The sequence below is a fragment of the Anopheles arabiensis genome, chromosome 2 (assembly GCF_016920715.1).
Source record: "Anopheles arabiensis isolate DONGOLA chromosome 2, AaraD3, whole genome shotgun sequence".
Taxonomy (NCBI): domain Eukaryota; kingdom Metazoa; phylum Arthropoda; class Insecta; order Diptera; family Culicidae; genus Anopheles; species Anopheles arabiensis.
The window spans coordinates 86,397,544-86,413,259 of record NC_053517.1 but is presented as its reverse complement, the minus strand read 5'-3'; the positions used below and the strand labels follow the sequence as shown (position 1 = coordinate 86,413,259).

Sequence of the window (15,716 nt, the reverse complement as noted above, 5' to 3'; positions counted from 1 at the left end):
ATTCAACGGACAAAAGAAACCATCAAGTTGGATCAAGAAATCTACATAGAATCTATTTTAAAGAGGTTCAATATGGATAAATGTAAACCAGTGGCAGTTCCAATGAACAACAGTGAGAAGCTGACCAAGGAAGAAAGTCCGAAGAGTAACAATGAAACTGCTGCGATGAAAGATGTGCCGTATCAAGAAGCCGTTGGGTGTTTGATGTATTTGGCACAAAGTACTCGACCAGACATTCTGTACGCGGTGAACATGCTGAGTCGATTCAACAAAAATCCAGGACAAAAACACTGGAACGGAGTGAAGCATGTTATGCGCTATCTTCGAGGGACTTCTAATTTTAAATTGGTTTACAAAAAAAATGTAGATTCGAAAATTATCGGTTACTGTGATGCTGATTGGGGATCTGATCCAGATGAACGAAAATCCACCACTGGCAACATCTTTATGGCGCAAGGAGGAGCAATTTCATGGATGTGCAAGAAGCAACCGACGGTAGCCTTATCTACGTGTGAGGCTGAATACATGTCTGTATCGGCGGCGGTACAGGAAGCCTCATGGTGGCGCGGACTTTCTGCGAAACTGGCGAATGCGGATGAAGTGATTGAAATTCGTTGTGACAATCAAAGCTGCATTGCGATCGCGAAGAATGGTGGGTATCATCCACGAACGAAACACATTGATATTCGTCACCATTTCATCAAAGATGCTCTCAGCCGTGGGATTGTCACTCTAGAATATGTTAGCACGGAGGACCAGATTGCAGATGGACTTACTAAACCATTGCAACGGACTAAATTCGAGATTAGTCGCGAGTTAATGGGTATCTCTGAGGCTTGAGGAGGAGTGTTGAAGAGCAAGCCTTGAGTAAAATAGTAGGCTATGATTATTAATGTAAGATTCTAGAAATATAGTCTTGTTCCAACCAGCAACCTTTACACAGCTACTCTCTACAGATTTCACTCCAGAGCCAACTCCGGAATCGGCTCCGGAGCCAACTCCGGAATCGGCTTCGGAGCCAACTCTAGAATCGGCTCCGGAATCGGCTCCGGAATCGGATCCGGAATCGGCTCCGGAATCGACTCCGGAATCGACTCCGGAATCGGAATCGATTCCAGCATCGAAATCGGCTCCGGAATTGATTCCGAACACGGAATCGGAATCGGGTAGGTCCGATTCCGAGCTCCCACCACTAGTTGCTATCTCAATTTTGCAAAGAAAAACGAAGAAATACAAAAAAAAACAATTAAAGAGTTTTATAATAAAAAATCTAACCAAAAAATAACTATAAAAGCAAAACACTGAAAAACTTCTAAAAAGAAAACGAATAAATTAATAAAAAAACAAATATAAAAGTATGAAAAAATACACAATAAATAGTCGCAAATAAAATAAATAAAATAAATAAATAAATAAATAAAATAAATAAAAAAAAACAAATATAAAAGTATGAAAAAATACACAATAAATCCAAAATATCCAAACAAAACAAGAACAAAAAAATAGCGGTAAAACCACTCACAAGCATTTAGTTACACAGCTTCCCAATAGATGGCGCCATTTAAAACAGTTCCAATCAAGGGAGGATCGCAGTTACCCGCGCAAAGCTTAATGTACTATCATCCGACATGTTTTGCGAGATGATGCTGGTTTTAGTTTTAGATTTATTCGCTCCAGCAATACCAATACTCGAAGCATAGACAATCCAACGGAACGACCAAATCCCATTCCTTCCATGCTCCATGCTCACACGATTTACGACCAGAGTGGCAGATTAAAATACGTTTTTAATCAGCGGTACCCCGTTTTCACGCAAGAGCTCCCAGCAATAAAGCATATTGGTCCTCTTTACCCGTTTCGGGAGTGGGTTGGCTCGTATACAGGCAGACCGAGGGCAATGAATGCATGGTCGTAGTCGTACCAGTCCCGAACAAATCCCGCGCAAACGGGCCGGGTGTACATTTATCATTATCTCTTGCCAAACAGCAAACAAACGCTGGCTGGTTTCGTGTTGCATCGAGCGCTACTATACACCCTTTCGGGAAAGACAAACGGGGGAGGGGGGAAAACGAGAAGAATTCAAAACAACCGTCGACCCCCCGCCGCAGGATGGATTGAAACGCGACGTGGGTGTTTTTTTTGCTGCTGCTGCTGCTGCTTTTGTTTTTGGAGGAACGAGAGAAAGCAAATAAGCATATCCCATTCCTCCTCAAAAATCCCCAAGTCACACAGAACAAGGAAAAAGGAGGGGTCGGGGGGTGTATGTTAGCGAGGGGAAAATGTTTGTTATCATTTCCCTGTCAGCCATGTGTCGGCGCCCGTACCCCGTACGGGAGAGTTTGCCGAGATCAAGGTACGGGTCTTTGGGGTTTTAATCGGGGAAAACCTCCGCCGCCGCTGGATTGCGCCTGAGGAATGAAGGACGGGAATTCGGGGGGGGGGGGTGTCCTTTCCGCTTCAGCTTTGGTTTACCCCATAGCCGTGATTTAGTTTTTATCATGGCAACATGAACCGTCCAGCCAATTGTGTCACTGAAAAGGAAAAATCCCGTCAACCGCTTTAAAGACCGAACCACGTCCAAACCCGGTACAATGCTTACTCGGTACGGTTGCTCCACCTCAACTGCTGACAGTCTCCGGCATTCCACTGTGTACTAGCTGTTCCGAGTGGTGGGAAAACAGAGAGAGAGAAAAAAAACCAAAAACGTACGTACGTAGAATGCAATTTTGAATGGAAATATTTTACCTTTTGCCCATCGAGTGAAATGTGTGTGCACACGCTAGAGAGCGCTGTCAGCCAGTGTGTCAGTCACTTTCACCTTCCCGCCTCACTTCAACGCGCCAACCGGGCTACTAAGTTTTGTGAAACAAAAAAAAAATAAATAGGAATAGGTCCCCTTTCGCTCGGTTGACATGGTAACGAACCATGACAGGTGAGAAAGATTCCAGAGCAAAAGGGAGGGGCGCAAAAATGCATCCTTACTCACACATGCCTTACCGTCTTGAGTCGGGATGGAGGAGAAGGAGCGCGGAGGGGGGGGGGAGCCGTTACCGGTCAAACGGAAGTGTCAAGCAGCGTGCGCGCGTTTTGTGCAAGTCAAGCGAGGGGGGAAGCCAGGATGGGAACTATTTCCGATTGTCCTATGGGAATCGGTTTCCTGCGCTTGCTGCCGATGCGAACTGACCCAGCCGTGATGGCTTACGCAATGAGGCTGGAGGTATTTTTTAATTGGAATCCTTTGTAGTTGCAAACCCAGCTTCTGGCTTCACCCCAAGGGGCCGGCACACCGGTGCGGCGTTCATTTGTGAGTTTATGAAAGAGGCTGAGTAGATTATGGCACACGTTGGCATGCCGATTGCAGTGCAGGTTGGGCGTGATTTTTTCCCTCCCGGCATCATATCTTGGCTCTCGTTTTTGCCGAGTTGCCTGGAATGTCTTCGCTTCAGTGGCGCTTGGACGCTTTATAAGTGCTTCGCATTCCATATTGACGAGAGAGGTTTTTGCTCAGCGTGAGAGTTCAAAACGATCTCGGAAACGATCGTCATAAGTGCAATATAGTTTGCTACAAGGTCTTATGGTTTTATCGGTAGATTGTTTAAACTGTTATACTTGGGAGTTTCCTATTATCATCAATCTACAGCCACAACTTCTGACAGTGCCTGGTAAACTCATCCACTCTTCCCTGATTTTTTTGCAACAATCTTTACCGCCCCGTTTTCCCGTCCTCCCACCTGACGTACCGAGTTTAGAAATCAAGGTAAACAGCATTAGCAAAAACCTCAAACCACTAGAAAGGGAGGTATGTCTCAACGCACACTCCCTGTGCCAGCATCCCGACGGCATGGCCCGGGAGCCAGCGGAAGTAACTCGTTTATGTAATTAGTTTAAAAATTACTAAAGATCAGCCGAGCGCACAACGGTAGTAGTAAACGAGACAATCAACCTACGTACACTCCCCGCCAGACACACGTGTGCGTTGCGTTGTGTAGGGGCAGCAACTCTCTCTCACTCTCTTAATTTAGCTTTCTCTTTCACTCCAGCCAGTCCCGTTGGGTGAAGATGGCGACAAAGTATACCCTGACACGGCTTGCTATGATGCTTACACTGATGATTACGTCGTGAAACTTCCATCGGTTGTGGTTTTTCTCCTTTCAGCCCGCGGGGCTAGGAGGTAATCTACGGTTCGGAGAAGCGGGAGCACGTTGATCACTACGGGTTGATTGTGGGTTTTGTTTGGTGGTAGTGGTAGGTAAGTACAGGCTCTGCTTTAGCCCTGCTGGCTGGTTGCGTCATGCACGTGGTGCCATCTCTCAGCTGTCTTGTGCTGGGAGGCAAAAGTTTGTTGCAGGTTGTGTGCGTCCTTTATCGTCCTCGTCAGCAGTGGCGGCGGTGTTGCTTGATCAAACCGCCAATTGAGACGGAGTGATGTCAGGATGAGATGGATGAGAGAATGTTTGAGTGTTAACACACGTACAAAGCGTACAAAAGATTTGAAATTGTATTATCTGCGGTCAGACGATACGGTTAAGCTCAATTAGATCTTGTTTTTAGAAGCAACTTGCATACAAACAGAGAGGTAATTTTATATGGTGTATTAAGGTTTGAAGATTGCGACATGTTTGGGCTTTAGGTGAGTCATGTTTTTAGAAATAAAAGGTTTGAATTTTGAGAATTATGCAATAGATAGCGCTATACAAGGCTACTGACGTTTGGTATTAGAATTCCACTAGGTAGGTTTGAGGATGATATTTACGACGCATTTTGGATATTTTTTAAATAAAACTAATGACATGAAATGATAGTACTTTCATTTTGCAATAGATGGCGCTACACAACGCTACTGACGTTTGGTATTAGTAATTTCACTAATAAGGTTTAATGATGAACGTTTTGGACCAGGAAATGAAGAATCAAATAACGAACATATAGAACCCAGGTCTGCAGTTCCAATGATCTTTTGGTCGTTTATAATGATTTCCGAATTTGTCATAGCATCGTACCAACATTTTTGAAACTAATGATTAAAACATTTTTTGCAAACCAGTTTTGCTTTCATTGCTTATTCTATATATGGATATTATTTATATACATTTTCTGGTTCCGAAACTATGGAATATAATCATAATTTTTCGCTGTAAATCTCGTTGTTTGTCATTCTACTACACAATTAAATACTTTTAACAGCAATTAAAAAGTAATACAAAATAGACAGAAGTACTGTAATTATTTTTAACCTTGTGTTCTGTCCCTGTCTCGTATCTTATTTCAATTTAAATTCTTATATTTTCGCTACCTAACTAACACTGTCATGCAGGTATTTAGGAAAAAAAAGATTTCTCATATCAACCGACCCCCAAATCGAGCCGAGGTCGATCCCATAAATTTCATCCCCAGAAAATCACGATCCTCCCAGCTCGGGACATTTTTATACGTGTTCACCCCGTCTCCCAAACGTTTAGAAGCCGTTGAAGTACCGACCGGCAGGACAACAACAACAGGTACGAAACTGTTGCGGTGAAAGCTATGTACTCTACCCAGTCCTATATACTGCTGCTGCTGCTGCCCCTTCTTATGTGCCTGCCGTAATGGCGGCATTCAGACGGCACCGGCCGGCAAAATAAACCAACGCGCAACACACAACACATACCGGGGATGATGGGAGAGAGTTCCCCATCAAAATAGGATGCTCTTGGGGGAAATTTACCATTACTCACTCGTTCTCTCTGATTATCTTGCCAAGGAAAGCTTTGCTCTACAAATCGGCGTTTGGAGCATTTTTCCGACAAAAAGGGTTTTTCCTTTCTCACTAGAACAGCTGAGATGTGTTCGGTTGCTCACTGTTTTTCTTTCTCTCGGGGATTTTCCATCGGGGTTTTTCCGATTTTCGTGAGTGTTGTTGCTGTAACGGATGAATGAGAAAGGCTAATGAATTCCTGTTACAGTAATGTTTGCTTGTAACCAGGTTTTACGCTAAAGCTTTTGTATTTATTATGATTTATTACAATTAACAGATATAATACTGAAATTTATTTATGTCATTCATTTTTGGTCATTTGCAACGACCCATCTTAGCGATCAATCTCACCAAACACGACATCCAGCGTGCCGATAATGGCCACCACATCCGCCAGCATGTGATGCCGTCCAATCTTGTCCAGCGCCGCCAGATGGGCAAAGCCGGGCGCCTTAATCTTGCACCGATACGGCTGACTGGACCCGTCCGACACCAGATACACACCGAACTCACCCTTTGGCGCTTCCACCGCCGTGTACGTCGACCCCGGCGGTACCTGATAGCCCTGCGTAAACAGCTTAAAGTGATGGATAAGCGCCTCCATCGATTGTTTCATCTCGGTGCGGGACGGTGGCGATATCTTCCCATCGTCCGTCTTAATCTCGCCGGCCGGCATCCGATTGAGGCACTGGTCGATAATGCGCAGCGACTGGCGCATCTCCTCAATACGGCACAGATACCGATCATAGCAGTCGCCCTTCGTACCGATCGGTACATCGAACTCCATCTGATCGTACGCATCGTACGGTTGCACCTTCCGCAGGTCCCACTTAATACCGGAACCGCGCAGCATGACACCGCTGAAGCCATAGTTCAGCGCATCCTCGGCCGTAACGACCCCAATGTTCACCGTCCGCTGCACCCAGATCCGGTTGCTCGTTAGCACATCTTCCACCTCGTCCAACCGTTCGCCGAACCGTACCGCAAAGTCGTAGATATCGTCCAGCAAACCGAGCGGAATGTCTTGCGCGACACCACCCGGCCGAACGTAGGCGGCGTGCATGCGCGCCCCCGACACGCGCTCGTAAAACTCCATCATTTTTTCCCGCTCCTCAAACAGCCAGAAGAAGGGGGTCAGCGCTCCCACGTCCAGTGCGTGCGTACCGATCGCCATGATGTGGTTGAGGATGCGTGTAATTTCCGCAAACAGCACACGGATGTACTTCGCCCTCGGCGGGATCTCAATGTTGAGCAGCTTTTCCACCGCGAGCGAGTAGCACTGCTCGTTGCACATCATCGAGACGTAGTCGAGCCGGTCGAAGTAGGGCAGGGCCTGCACGTACGTCTTGTACTCGATCAGCTTCTCGGTGCCGCGGTGCAGCAGCCCAATGTGTGGATCCGCACGCATCACCGTTTCGCCGTCCAGCTCCAGCACCAGGCGCAGCACACCGTGGGCAGCCGGATGCTGCGGTCCGAAATTGATCTTCAGATTGCGCACCTGCTTCTCGACCGGTGCAATCTTGCTGTTCCAGGGCGGAAGCTTCCAGCGTGCAGTTACGTGGTCCGGGTACATTACCGGGCCTTTGAATTGTTCGATGAACTGTTCGTCCGGAAACCATTTGCCCGCCGCACGGGCTGGCTGCTGATACAATCGGTACGGAGCGGTGACATTTTGCAGCAGCCCACGACCGACTGCGTAAACAGTCGATGGTGTTCGCTTTGCTGCGGCGTTTAACACACAGAATGCCATCTTGGTTGTTTGTTTCGTTGTTTTATCATCCACTTTTCTGTCCTGAATGCTGGTTTTTACTACGATTATTGGAATAGAGTCTGCACAATGCACAAGCTGTGGGAATAGGATGCTCCCGTTCGCGACATATCCCGTCCTCGACTACTATTTGACAGCTGTCACAGTGGCGAATGACAGTTGTGAAAGCACTAGATTTTAAAATATACGTTGACATGGATATCCTTTCCAGATTATTCACATCATAATTTAATTTTCGATAAGCCAACTATTTTTAATTCTCTAGAGAGATTTTTTAATTACTCATTTTACTCCAAACAAATTTAAAAAAAAACATGACTTTTTCTTTATTCTTCAAATCTTCACTCGTAGCATCGATCGTTCATGGTTTTGGGTTGGGAAAATGAACTCTGGCAACGGTATCTCGCAGGATTCTTGCACATTTGCTCTCGATTTCTCACTCTCTCACTCTCCGTAGAACGAGTCACTCACATTCCTTTACATCGCGGTAGATCCTGAAACGAGGGACAGGATTCGCTTTCGCGTTTCGTGTGCAGTTCCGTCGTGACCGTTCAGTCGTGCAGAAGTGTTTGGAAGAGCATCGTCATTGTTGGTTGGTATCGTACACAGTGTATTAAGTGAAAGTGATCAAACAAGGTATGAAAAAAGGGGAGAAGATTCTTTACAGTGTAATGACCCAAGATATGAACAACTAGTGTGATGTGTTTCATACAGTAAACGGGATCCTTCTCAACTAAAAAAGAAGAAATATTTTTCAAACAATTCGTGTAGAATTCCGATGCACTCACACCCGGTAGTGTAAGAATCGTCTAGATTCCACAAGTGCAAGCCTCGGCAAAAGTGCAACGTAGCTTAACAAAGTAAACATGACTGCTGCACACCAGGGGGGGGAGGGGGGGGGAGGGGATGGTTGTGTTGGTGGGCTACATCTCCATATTTAAGACACTGTGTGCATTGGGTTTGTGGATGATTCCATTTACATATTCAACTTAACCTCGTTTTTTTTGCTCGACTCAAAGTCGGTGGATTTGCAGGAATAATATACTGACCCGATTGTCATTCCCCTATCCTATTTCCTCTTTTTATTAAACTGCCTTAGTTCCCCCCCTTCACTCGACACACTTCAACAGTGAACCATCCCTTTCCGGAGACAGGGAGTACTTAGCCGTTCTCGCTATTTCGCTGCCCTCCCCGGTGTTGCCTATTTTCAACCCTCGCTCGTAACTAACACCGTGGAATCACGGTTTTTGTGTGCATCTTGGGCATTGCCTTTCTTGTTTCAAGTTGACAGCTTCAACCTTTACCATCCTAGCTCCTTGTTGTGACTGTTTCCAGCAGCCTCCAGTCCATCTTGTATTCCCCCCCCAAAAAAAGAGGGGCAAAAAGCAAAGCAAAACGGACCGCCTGACAGAATCAGAGCAGGCATCGTGTCCGTGTGTGTCGCCGTGTGGCATATGACAGCTTCACACAGTCAGTGTATGTGTGTGATTGTGTTTGCATGAGTGTGTGTGGTCGTGATCAGTGTGTCAAGTAAAATCGTGCCCAAGAGTTAACTAAGTGAAGGACGAAGCAGGAAGCGGCTGGGCAGCCGCTGGCACCCGTAGAACAGCATCTCGCCAAGAACGGACCAGCGAGGGTTGGCAGGTTTTGACATTCAGCTTGACGCAGTGCAAGACGCAAAGAAGCAGTCACGAAACGGTGAGTAAATTTACATTCCACCTTCACCACGCTATTCAAGGAGGAAAAGAACTGATTCAGGATGGACAGATGACTAGGGCTATAGGATACTACTCCATCTAGCCCGGGCAGTGCGTTGTAAGCGGGGCAACGGAATACGCTTTTGTGCAACGCGCCAGAGCATGTGTAGTAGTAGTACCGTTGCAGGGCTGTTCGTTCCTTTTCTCGGTATCGCCACTTCAAGCCCACTCCAGGCAGTACTGCTGAGGCGAGCAAAAGTTTTCCCCTCTTCCATTGCATGGCCTACTGCGGCTTGGAAGGTGGAAGAAAAAGTCAAGCAACTCAAAGACAAGATGCACATATGCACATAAAAGGAATGTGTTTCGCCTTCATCGTTCGCTCTGGCAACCGTGGACATCGTTGTTTTTTGCTGCAATTTCAAACGAAGAGCCTTGCAGTGACAATGAAAGAGGGCTCACAACCATCCGGTGTGAGTGTTTTCCATGTAAAGGGTGTGCCACGGTGTGTGTCTGGTTGTAATCATGGTCGCGAATGTAGACAGTTTTATCTGGATGGCAGTATCCCGTGAGGTTTAGAAGAAAGAAAGGCCTCTCCATACTCGTTGCATCGTGTAGGAATAAAAAGGCGTGCGAGCCACGCTGATGCGTCTTGGTAGATAGAAAGAAAACAAGCGTGGCCCCCTTGAAGCTCAACCTCACGATCAAGCAGCATCCGGTTGATGAACGCCGGCATCCTCGCGGTGCTTTCGATCATAACGGTGGGATGCACGGCGCATCGACCACTGTCGACACAGAACCCGTTGTTTGTAATCATAATAATGGATATTATTGTGTGGGTATATGGGTCTTTTCGGTAGGGTAGGTGGAAGGGTGAGATGCTGCTGATTGGACAGGGAAAACCTCCAGTTATCTGGCTTCATTTTGCCCTGCCTTTTGGACACAAAGCGACGGCTCAGACGGCTCAGACGGGATGGGCGCGCTTTCGAGAGGATTTTTCGTCAAGTTTGCTTCCCCTTTGTGTGTGTGTGTTTGTGCAGGGCGGCCACGAGTAAAGGAAGGGGGAAAATTCACCCAACTCTTAGCCGAAGTGGACGATAAGGACAAATCCTTTCACCAGACAGGCACCGATAGCGGCCGCTCGAGCACGTGCACATCCTTGCGCGTGGAAAAATGACGGTGAATTAAAAGCAGCAGCAAACCCACCCAGGGGTGAACACTTGGGGTAAGAAAAATCACGCTCAGGCGAGAGGCTACGTACGGGTTACGTGCATTGCGGTGAAGCATCGCCGTTGCTTGCTTACGGAAGCGATTTTGTCTTGCAGGAGAATACTCCATTCTTTTCCCCATAAGGGAGCGATGCTACAATGCTCTGGTGTATGTATGTGCCAGTGTTTTCGTGTGCATAGGTGTTGAGACGTTTTTTTTGCTGCAAACAATTTGAATGGCAAATGCAAACAAAACAGAGGCTAAGGAGGTGCATTTAGGCTGCAGTGGATGTGTTGCGCAATGTGTTCAATGCGTTAGAACGTTGCAGCAGGAATGATGCATTTTGTTGAGAGTAGTCGGGAATTTGAATATGGAAGTTATTTTTATCATGTTTTATTGTTTGGTTATTTAAACTTTTTGGACTTTTCTTTGTAAATTTAACAATTAGTCTTTTAAGACTATGGTAATATAAAAAAACCTTTAAGTTTCCCATTATTACTAGTAATGTGTCTGTTATAGAGAAACAAACAAGACAAGATATTAAGATTTTACGCTTAAATGTTTCATAATACGGATTTTATGTAACAGATTCGTATTTAATTCAAACTGTACAGCGGAATAAATCAATCATCTCAGTATTATAGATTGAACGTCCAACTACAAAAGCCTAACGTCGTAAACCGATTTGAGGCCGATCGAAAACTTTTGACCATGATCCTTATTTTAGCCACAAAGCCGCTTCCTATTCTGTGCGAAGCAGATAAGAAATAAAAGAGTGTGAGTGAAAGAGAGAGAACGAAAAATAAAAGTCCCGAACTAATATCTTGTACCGGTCACCAGTATCCTTTCCCCTTTTGACCATTGTTGGCCTTCAGTTGTACGAATCAAATGTAGTAGAAAGAGGAGCTGGAATACAATAATAAAAAATCCACAAGCATAGTCGAAGCCAAATATACACCCGACATTGGAATTGAAAGAAAAGGTCACTGCCAGCGCGAGCCCGGTATCGACCGACCGGAAAAGATTAACCCTTCGCTTTCCGACGGCGCGTTGTAAAGAGGAAGACAGGAAGACGAGATTGAACTTCGAACTCTTTCTCTCTATCTCTCTCCCTCTCTGTCTCGGAGGGAATGCAGATTTGGGAGGGTTAGTGTTTGAATCTTTTAGCCTTGGCTGAGCGTGCTATTGGCAACGAAAAAAAGGCTCGAAGATCCGAAAGGATTCGGATGTTGGTGTGTGTGCTAGGTCTTACCCGTATAAAGCATACATAGTGTAGCATTGGACAGGAAGGGATAGAGAAGAGGGACGCATAGCTTTTGGCATATTTTTTTTTTGGCCGTAGCCACAGTGAAAACACACTGTCGTCCCTTGTAAATGTAAATAAAGCCTGCAAGGTAGACCTAGCGGACCTAACAGACAGACAGGCCCACCCGGTACCGTATCTCAACGGACGTCAGTCGGACGAATCGCTAATGGGGAAAAAAGACAAAAGCAAGCATACCAGCTTACGCAATTGTTTACACACTCAAGTTCATTGTTGTCTGCATTTTCACTCTCTCGTTTTGTGCCAGTGTCTAAAGATTTCATCTTTTTATTCACAAACTCTACCTGGCCTCCCCCTCTTGATCTGAAGAGGTTGTGGCAAATGATTATCCTCGTTTGATGGAGAGTCACCGCGCCCACGTCCCATAAGGGTTTACACCCGAAGTGAAAAGGATTGGCATTTTTTTTGTGTCGCTGTTGTTGGTAATACTGCCATGTTTTGTACCCATCGTGTGGTTTCTGCTTCGCTCTCAAAAGAACGTACCGATGACAATGTACCGGCGTGTATGTATGTGTGTGTGTGTGTTTGCTCTCAGTTTCCACTTTCCTAATGGAACGCATACACCATGAAGCATCCGGCTTTATTAGCGACATTATGTTACAGCATGTGTTTCTTCCTCCCTGTTTTTTTTTGTGTGTGATGTTGAATGGTTGTTGCTCGGTACAGCACCTTTCCACCTACCCACAATACTTCTGTGCTTCTGTAATCCCTTTCCAAACATGTGTTGGAGACCTGTGCGATGTAACGTGCTTTTTTTTTTGGTTGCTTGGTTCCCTCTCTTGCGTTAGTCTGTGTTATCGTGAAAATCAATGGAGACGCCTGGTAGCTTGTGAGCTGGTGGGACAGATAGCAGCATGAATGGGTCGGGATGGCTCGCAGCGAATTGTTAGCACCTTAACCGAGGATTATGTACTAACGTATCGTTCCAAAAACTCGCTATCCGTCCCGATGGTAAGCTTCTTTCGACTAGCGTAAAATGTCAATACAACGGCTAATATGGTCCCATCTTGGTGACTGTCCTTTTTTCGTGGAAAGGCAAAACACTACTGCGCTAGCGAACGGGGGCCACCTGCTGGTAGAAATTAGCTCCAAGCGCTTAGGATCGGAGAATGTTGTTGTACACTGTACACAAAGGTACAATCGTCGTTTCGATGCTAACAATTATGGCAGTGCCCGGTAGCAGTGCATAGCGGGCCGGGTTGTGCTTCGGTTCAGGGTGCTGTTTAATTACGAAAGCCATTTCAAAGGGGGCAGAATGTTGGGAACCAATCAGGAAGCCAGCCAGGCAACAGAGTGTCCTCGTGTTTCCGGTGAAGATGCCCATCAAATATAGACACAAACGAGGTTTGTGTTTGCGTACTTGTCTCGATGTGGAGCACTTAACGATTACGGGCAAGACGTTTGCGTCCGTCCTGAACAAGTCGGGACACTACAGTCACTTTGCTTTGGGGTTGCCGAAGTCTGTTGTTTGACGAGGAGTTTTTTGTTGTTTGGAATGAAGTGTTGTTCGAGAGGGACAGGACGACAGGCTTAACTGTTTCATCACTGCTCTGCAAATGGAGTGATAGTAATCTACCGTGCTGAGCTCGAACGGAATGGCGATAAAACTCACCGATAGGTTCTAGTGCTTTGCTTTTCGTTTGCCCATGAAAGTACAATTGACTTTTCTTGTGTAGAACACAAGCATTCGCAGGCTTCGCTCCATCCAAACACTTTAAAGGGCTGTAAATCAACTCGTTTAGTGACGGATTAATTGATCTCAATTTTAGCATGATTTTGATTGATTGGAACGAGTCGTCTGAAGAATATAAACACAGCGAATGGTGCGAAGATTGAAAGAGCTCGGCTACAAAACGGGAATTAAAATTAGCTAGATCGTTAAATATTTAATGATTTACTTGATTGCGAAGCAATTCAATGTTTGGATTTAAATTCCGAGATTTTCCTAGCTTACCCTGCCATCGAGTCATCGTGTCACTTTGTTACGGTTGTTAAATTTTGAAGAGCCAATAAAAAAAAACATCATTACCAACGAAGCAATTGGCTGGACCACTCAGGCCAATCCCCTGCGCCCACGGGTGCTATGCTGCATTCCGAGCGGTTTCAATTCTAACCATTTGATCTTAAAGTACGCTTAAGTATCGCTTAAGGCCGGATAATAAACGTACAAAGCAGAATCAAAGCGGAATGATACCTTCGCCCCCCCCGCCCCCCAACAGCCATGCTTCATTAATTAGACAAAAAGCGAGCAACCTCTGCCTATCGGTACGGGCGCGGTGCTATGGTGTGGAGAAATTCCACCACCATGTGCGTCTGGACCGGCGTGTTGTCTGTGCTGCTGCTCGTTTGATGGCAGCAACAAACAACGGCAACCGACCAACAGCTACCATCATGGAAGGTGCTTTTCTTGCGTTGCCTCTTATCTCGCGAGCTCGCGATGGGAAAAAGCAACGTGCCGGTGGCCATCATGATGGCCATCTGCAGCGCGAAAGCTTGGATGGAGGCGCGCGTTTTGAAGCATGAAGCATTCCGGGCATAATGAATGGGTTGTTCTTTGATCGCATGGATGGATGGGTCGGGCACAGAGCGACCCTGAACACGAAAACAGGAAGCGCCAGTGGCGGAAGCAAAAATAGAAAAAAAAATGTTGCCAAGGTTCACTGATTTGCAACTGATACGCAGATGCTGCGCGCAGGGTCATGAATAGTATCAGATTGATAATGGCAGGGATAAAAAAATCGGTCAAATAATAAACAATTTGTGAAGGTTCTCGCGCAACGCAACTAAGGGTACATGATAAAAAAACATCAAAAAGAAAAACAAGGGAACCTTTTTTTGTTTTGTGATGATCTTTCAATGCCTGAAGACTGATTATGCGCATCTACCAGCTCAATGAAGGCCATCTCCCATCAAACCTTTCTGTGTCCGTTCGTGGTTTGTTTCTTGAGCCGTTCAGCTATTGCCTCATTCTCGGGCACTAACCGTCTATCTAGCATGCGGGTTCGAGTGTTGGCATGGCTGCAGAAGCATGCATTATCTGGCAGGCTTAAACTTCGAGCAGTGCAAATCATTCACAACGCTGCTCCGGCATGCATCGAACGAAAACGAGAGAAAGCGAAGCAATTTGTAGTCCTGCAATCTGACGCGTCTGGGTCTACTTGCCGGTCAAATGCGGGAAGTACCAGACACAATCGACTCCGGTTGATCCAGCAATCAGACAGACCTCGGATGAGACGATAGGTCTCGATAGGTGAAAAGTGTGTGCTGTGCGAGGGAAAATTGTGGGATGATTGGAAAATTTACATTTAAATGAAAACAACATCCGGATTATTTCCCATCCGTTGGGTTGGGTGGTAGCGTTTTTGTGTTCGAACAGTCGTTTCGCTGATCGTCTTCTGGAATCAATCCAGCTGAGAAGGATTGATTGCGGCACGTCGTGTACAAGGGGTTTTTTTTGTTCCTGTTCCTGTTTCGCACTCTCCTTGCTTGCAGTGGTTGTTGATTTCCGGTCCACTTGCTTGGGCTGCTGCTGCTGCGCTAGTTTTTGCTCGGACACTCGAACACTCGGACGGTGCATAATGTCATCGAGACAGGTCGCAGATGTACGGTGATTTTTACCTGCTCTACGATGCACTTCGCTGTCAATTTATGGTCCCCTCCCACATGGTTATCTGGCTGGCAAGCAGCTAACGGATGCTGTTTTAATTGTCGTCCTGTGGGGATTAACCCCGGTCGGTCAGATGCTGCACGGTGACTTTTTCTCGATGGGTATGAATTATTCATTCGTTTTGCAGCTGTCAGGAGGTGCAGAAGGGTGGCAAAGCGGCTGGGTGAGAGCGTAGACAGTCTTTTCCGGAGTACAAAAAGGACGCATGAGGAGTGGGAAAATTAATGAACAACCAAAATAGTACGAAAAACTGTGTAGCTTCATTGGTGCATGAATTAAGCTGGATTGTGTGAGGGAAATTGGTTAATAAATTAACTTGT

The 15,716-nt window shown here is 46.0% G+C and overlaps 2 protein-coding genes and 1 long non-coding RNA gene across 11 annotated transcripts in view; 1 reads left to right on the top strand and 2 right to left on the bottom strand.

The window, feature by feature from the left end:
• Positions 1-1,562: 1,562 nt before the first annotated feature.
• On the bottom strand, positions 1,563-2,838 carry LOC120896396. The gene is made up of 3 exons (XR_005738422.1): positions 2,746-2,838; positions 2,600-2,657; positions 1,563-2,531 (listed from the first exon to the last, which is right to left on the bottom strand). It is a non-coding gene; the product is annotated as an uncharacterized LOC120896396 (long non-coding RNA).
• Positions 2,839-5,947: 3,109 nt separating this feature from the next.
• LOC120897504 (NADH-ubiquinone oxidoreductase 49 kDa subunit-like) lies at positions 5,948-7,611 on the bottom strand. The gene has a single exon (XM_040302455.1). It carries the CDS (start codon positions 7,482-7,484, stop codon positions 6,069-6,071), a length of 1,416 nt encoding a protein of 471 aa, XP_040158389.1. The 5' UTR covers positions 7,485-7,611; the 3' UTR covers positions 5,948-6,068.
• A 404-nt stretch (positions 7,612-8,015) lies between these two features.
• Positions 8,016-15,716, top strand: part of LOC120893818 — a 55,853-nt gene continuing 48,152 nt past the window's right edge. The window contains exons 1-2 of one of the 9 annotated variants that reach the window (XM_040295933.1): positions 8,016-8,138; positions 8,787-9,200. The gene's annotated coding sequence lies outside the window, so the exon portion shown is untranslated. The remainder of the gene's footprint in view (positions 8,139-8,786; positions 9,201-15,716) is intronic. The other 8 variants (XM_040295937.1, XM_040295940.1, XM_040295938.1 and 5 more) reach the window with 8 other exon arrangements.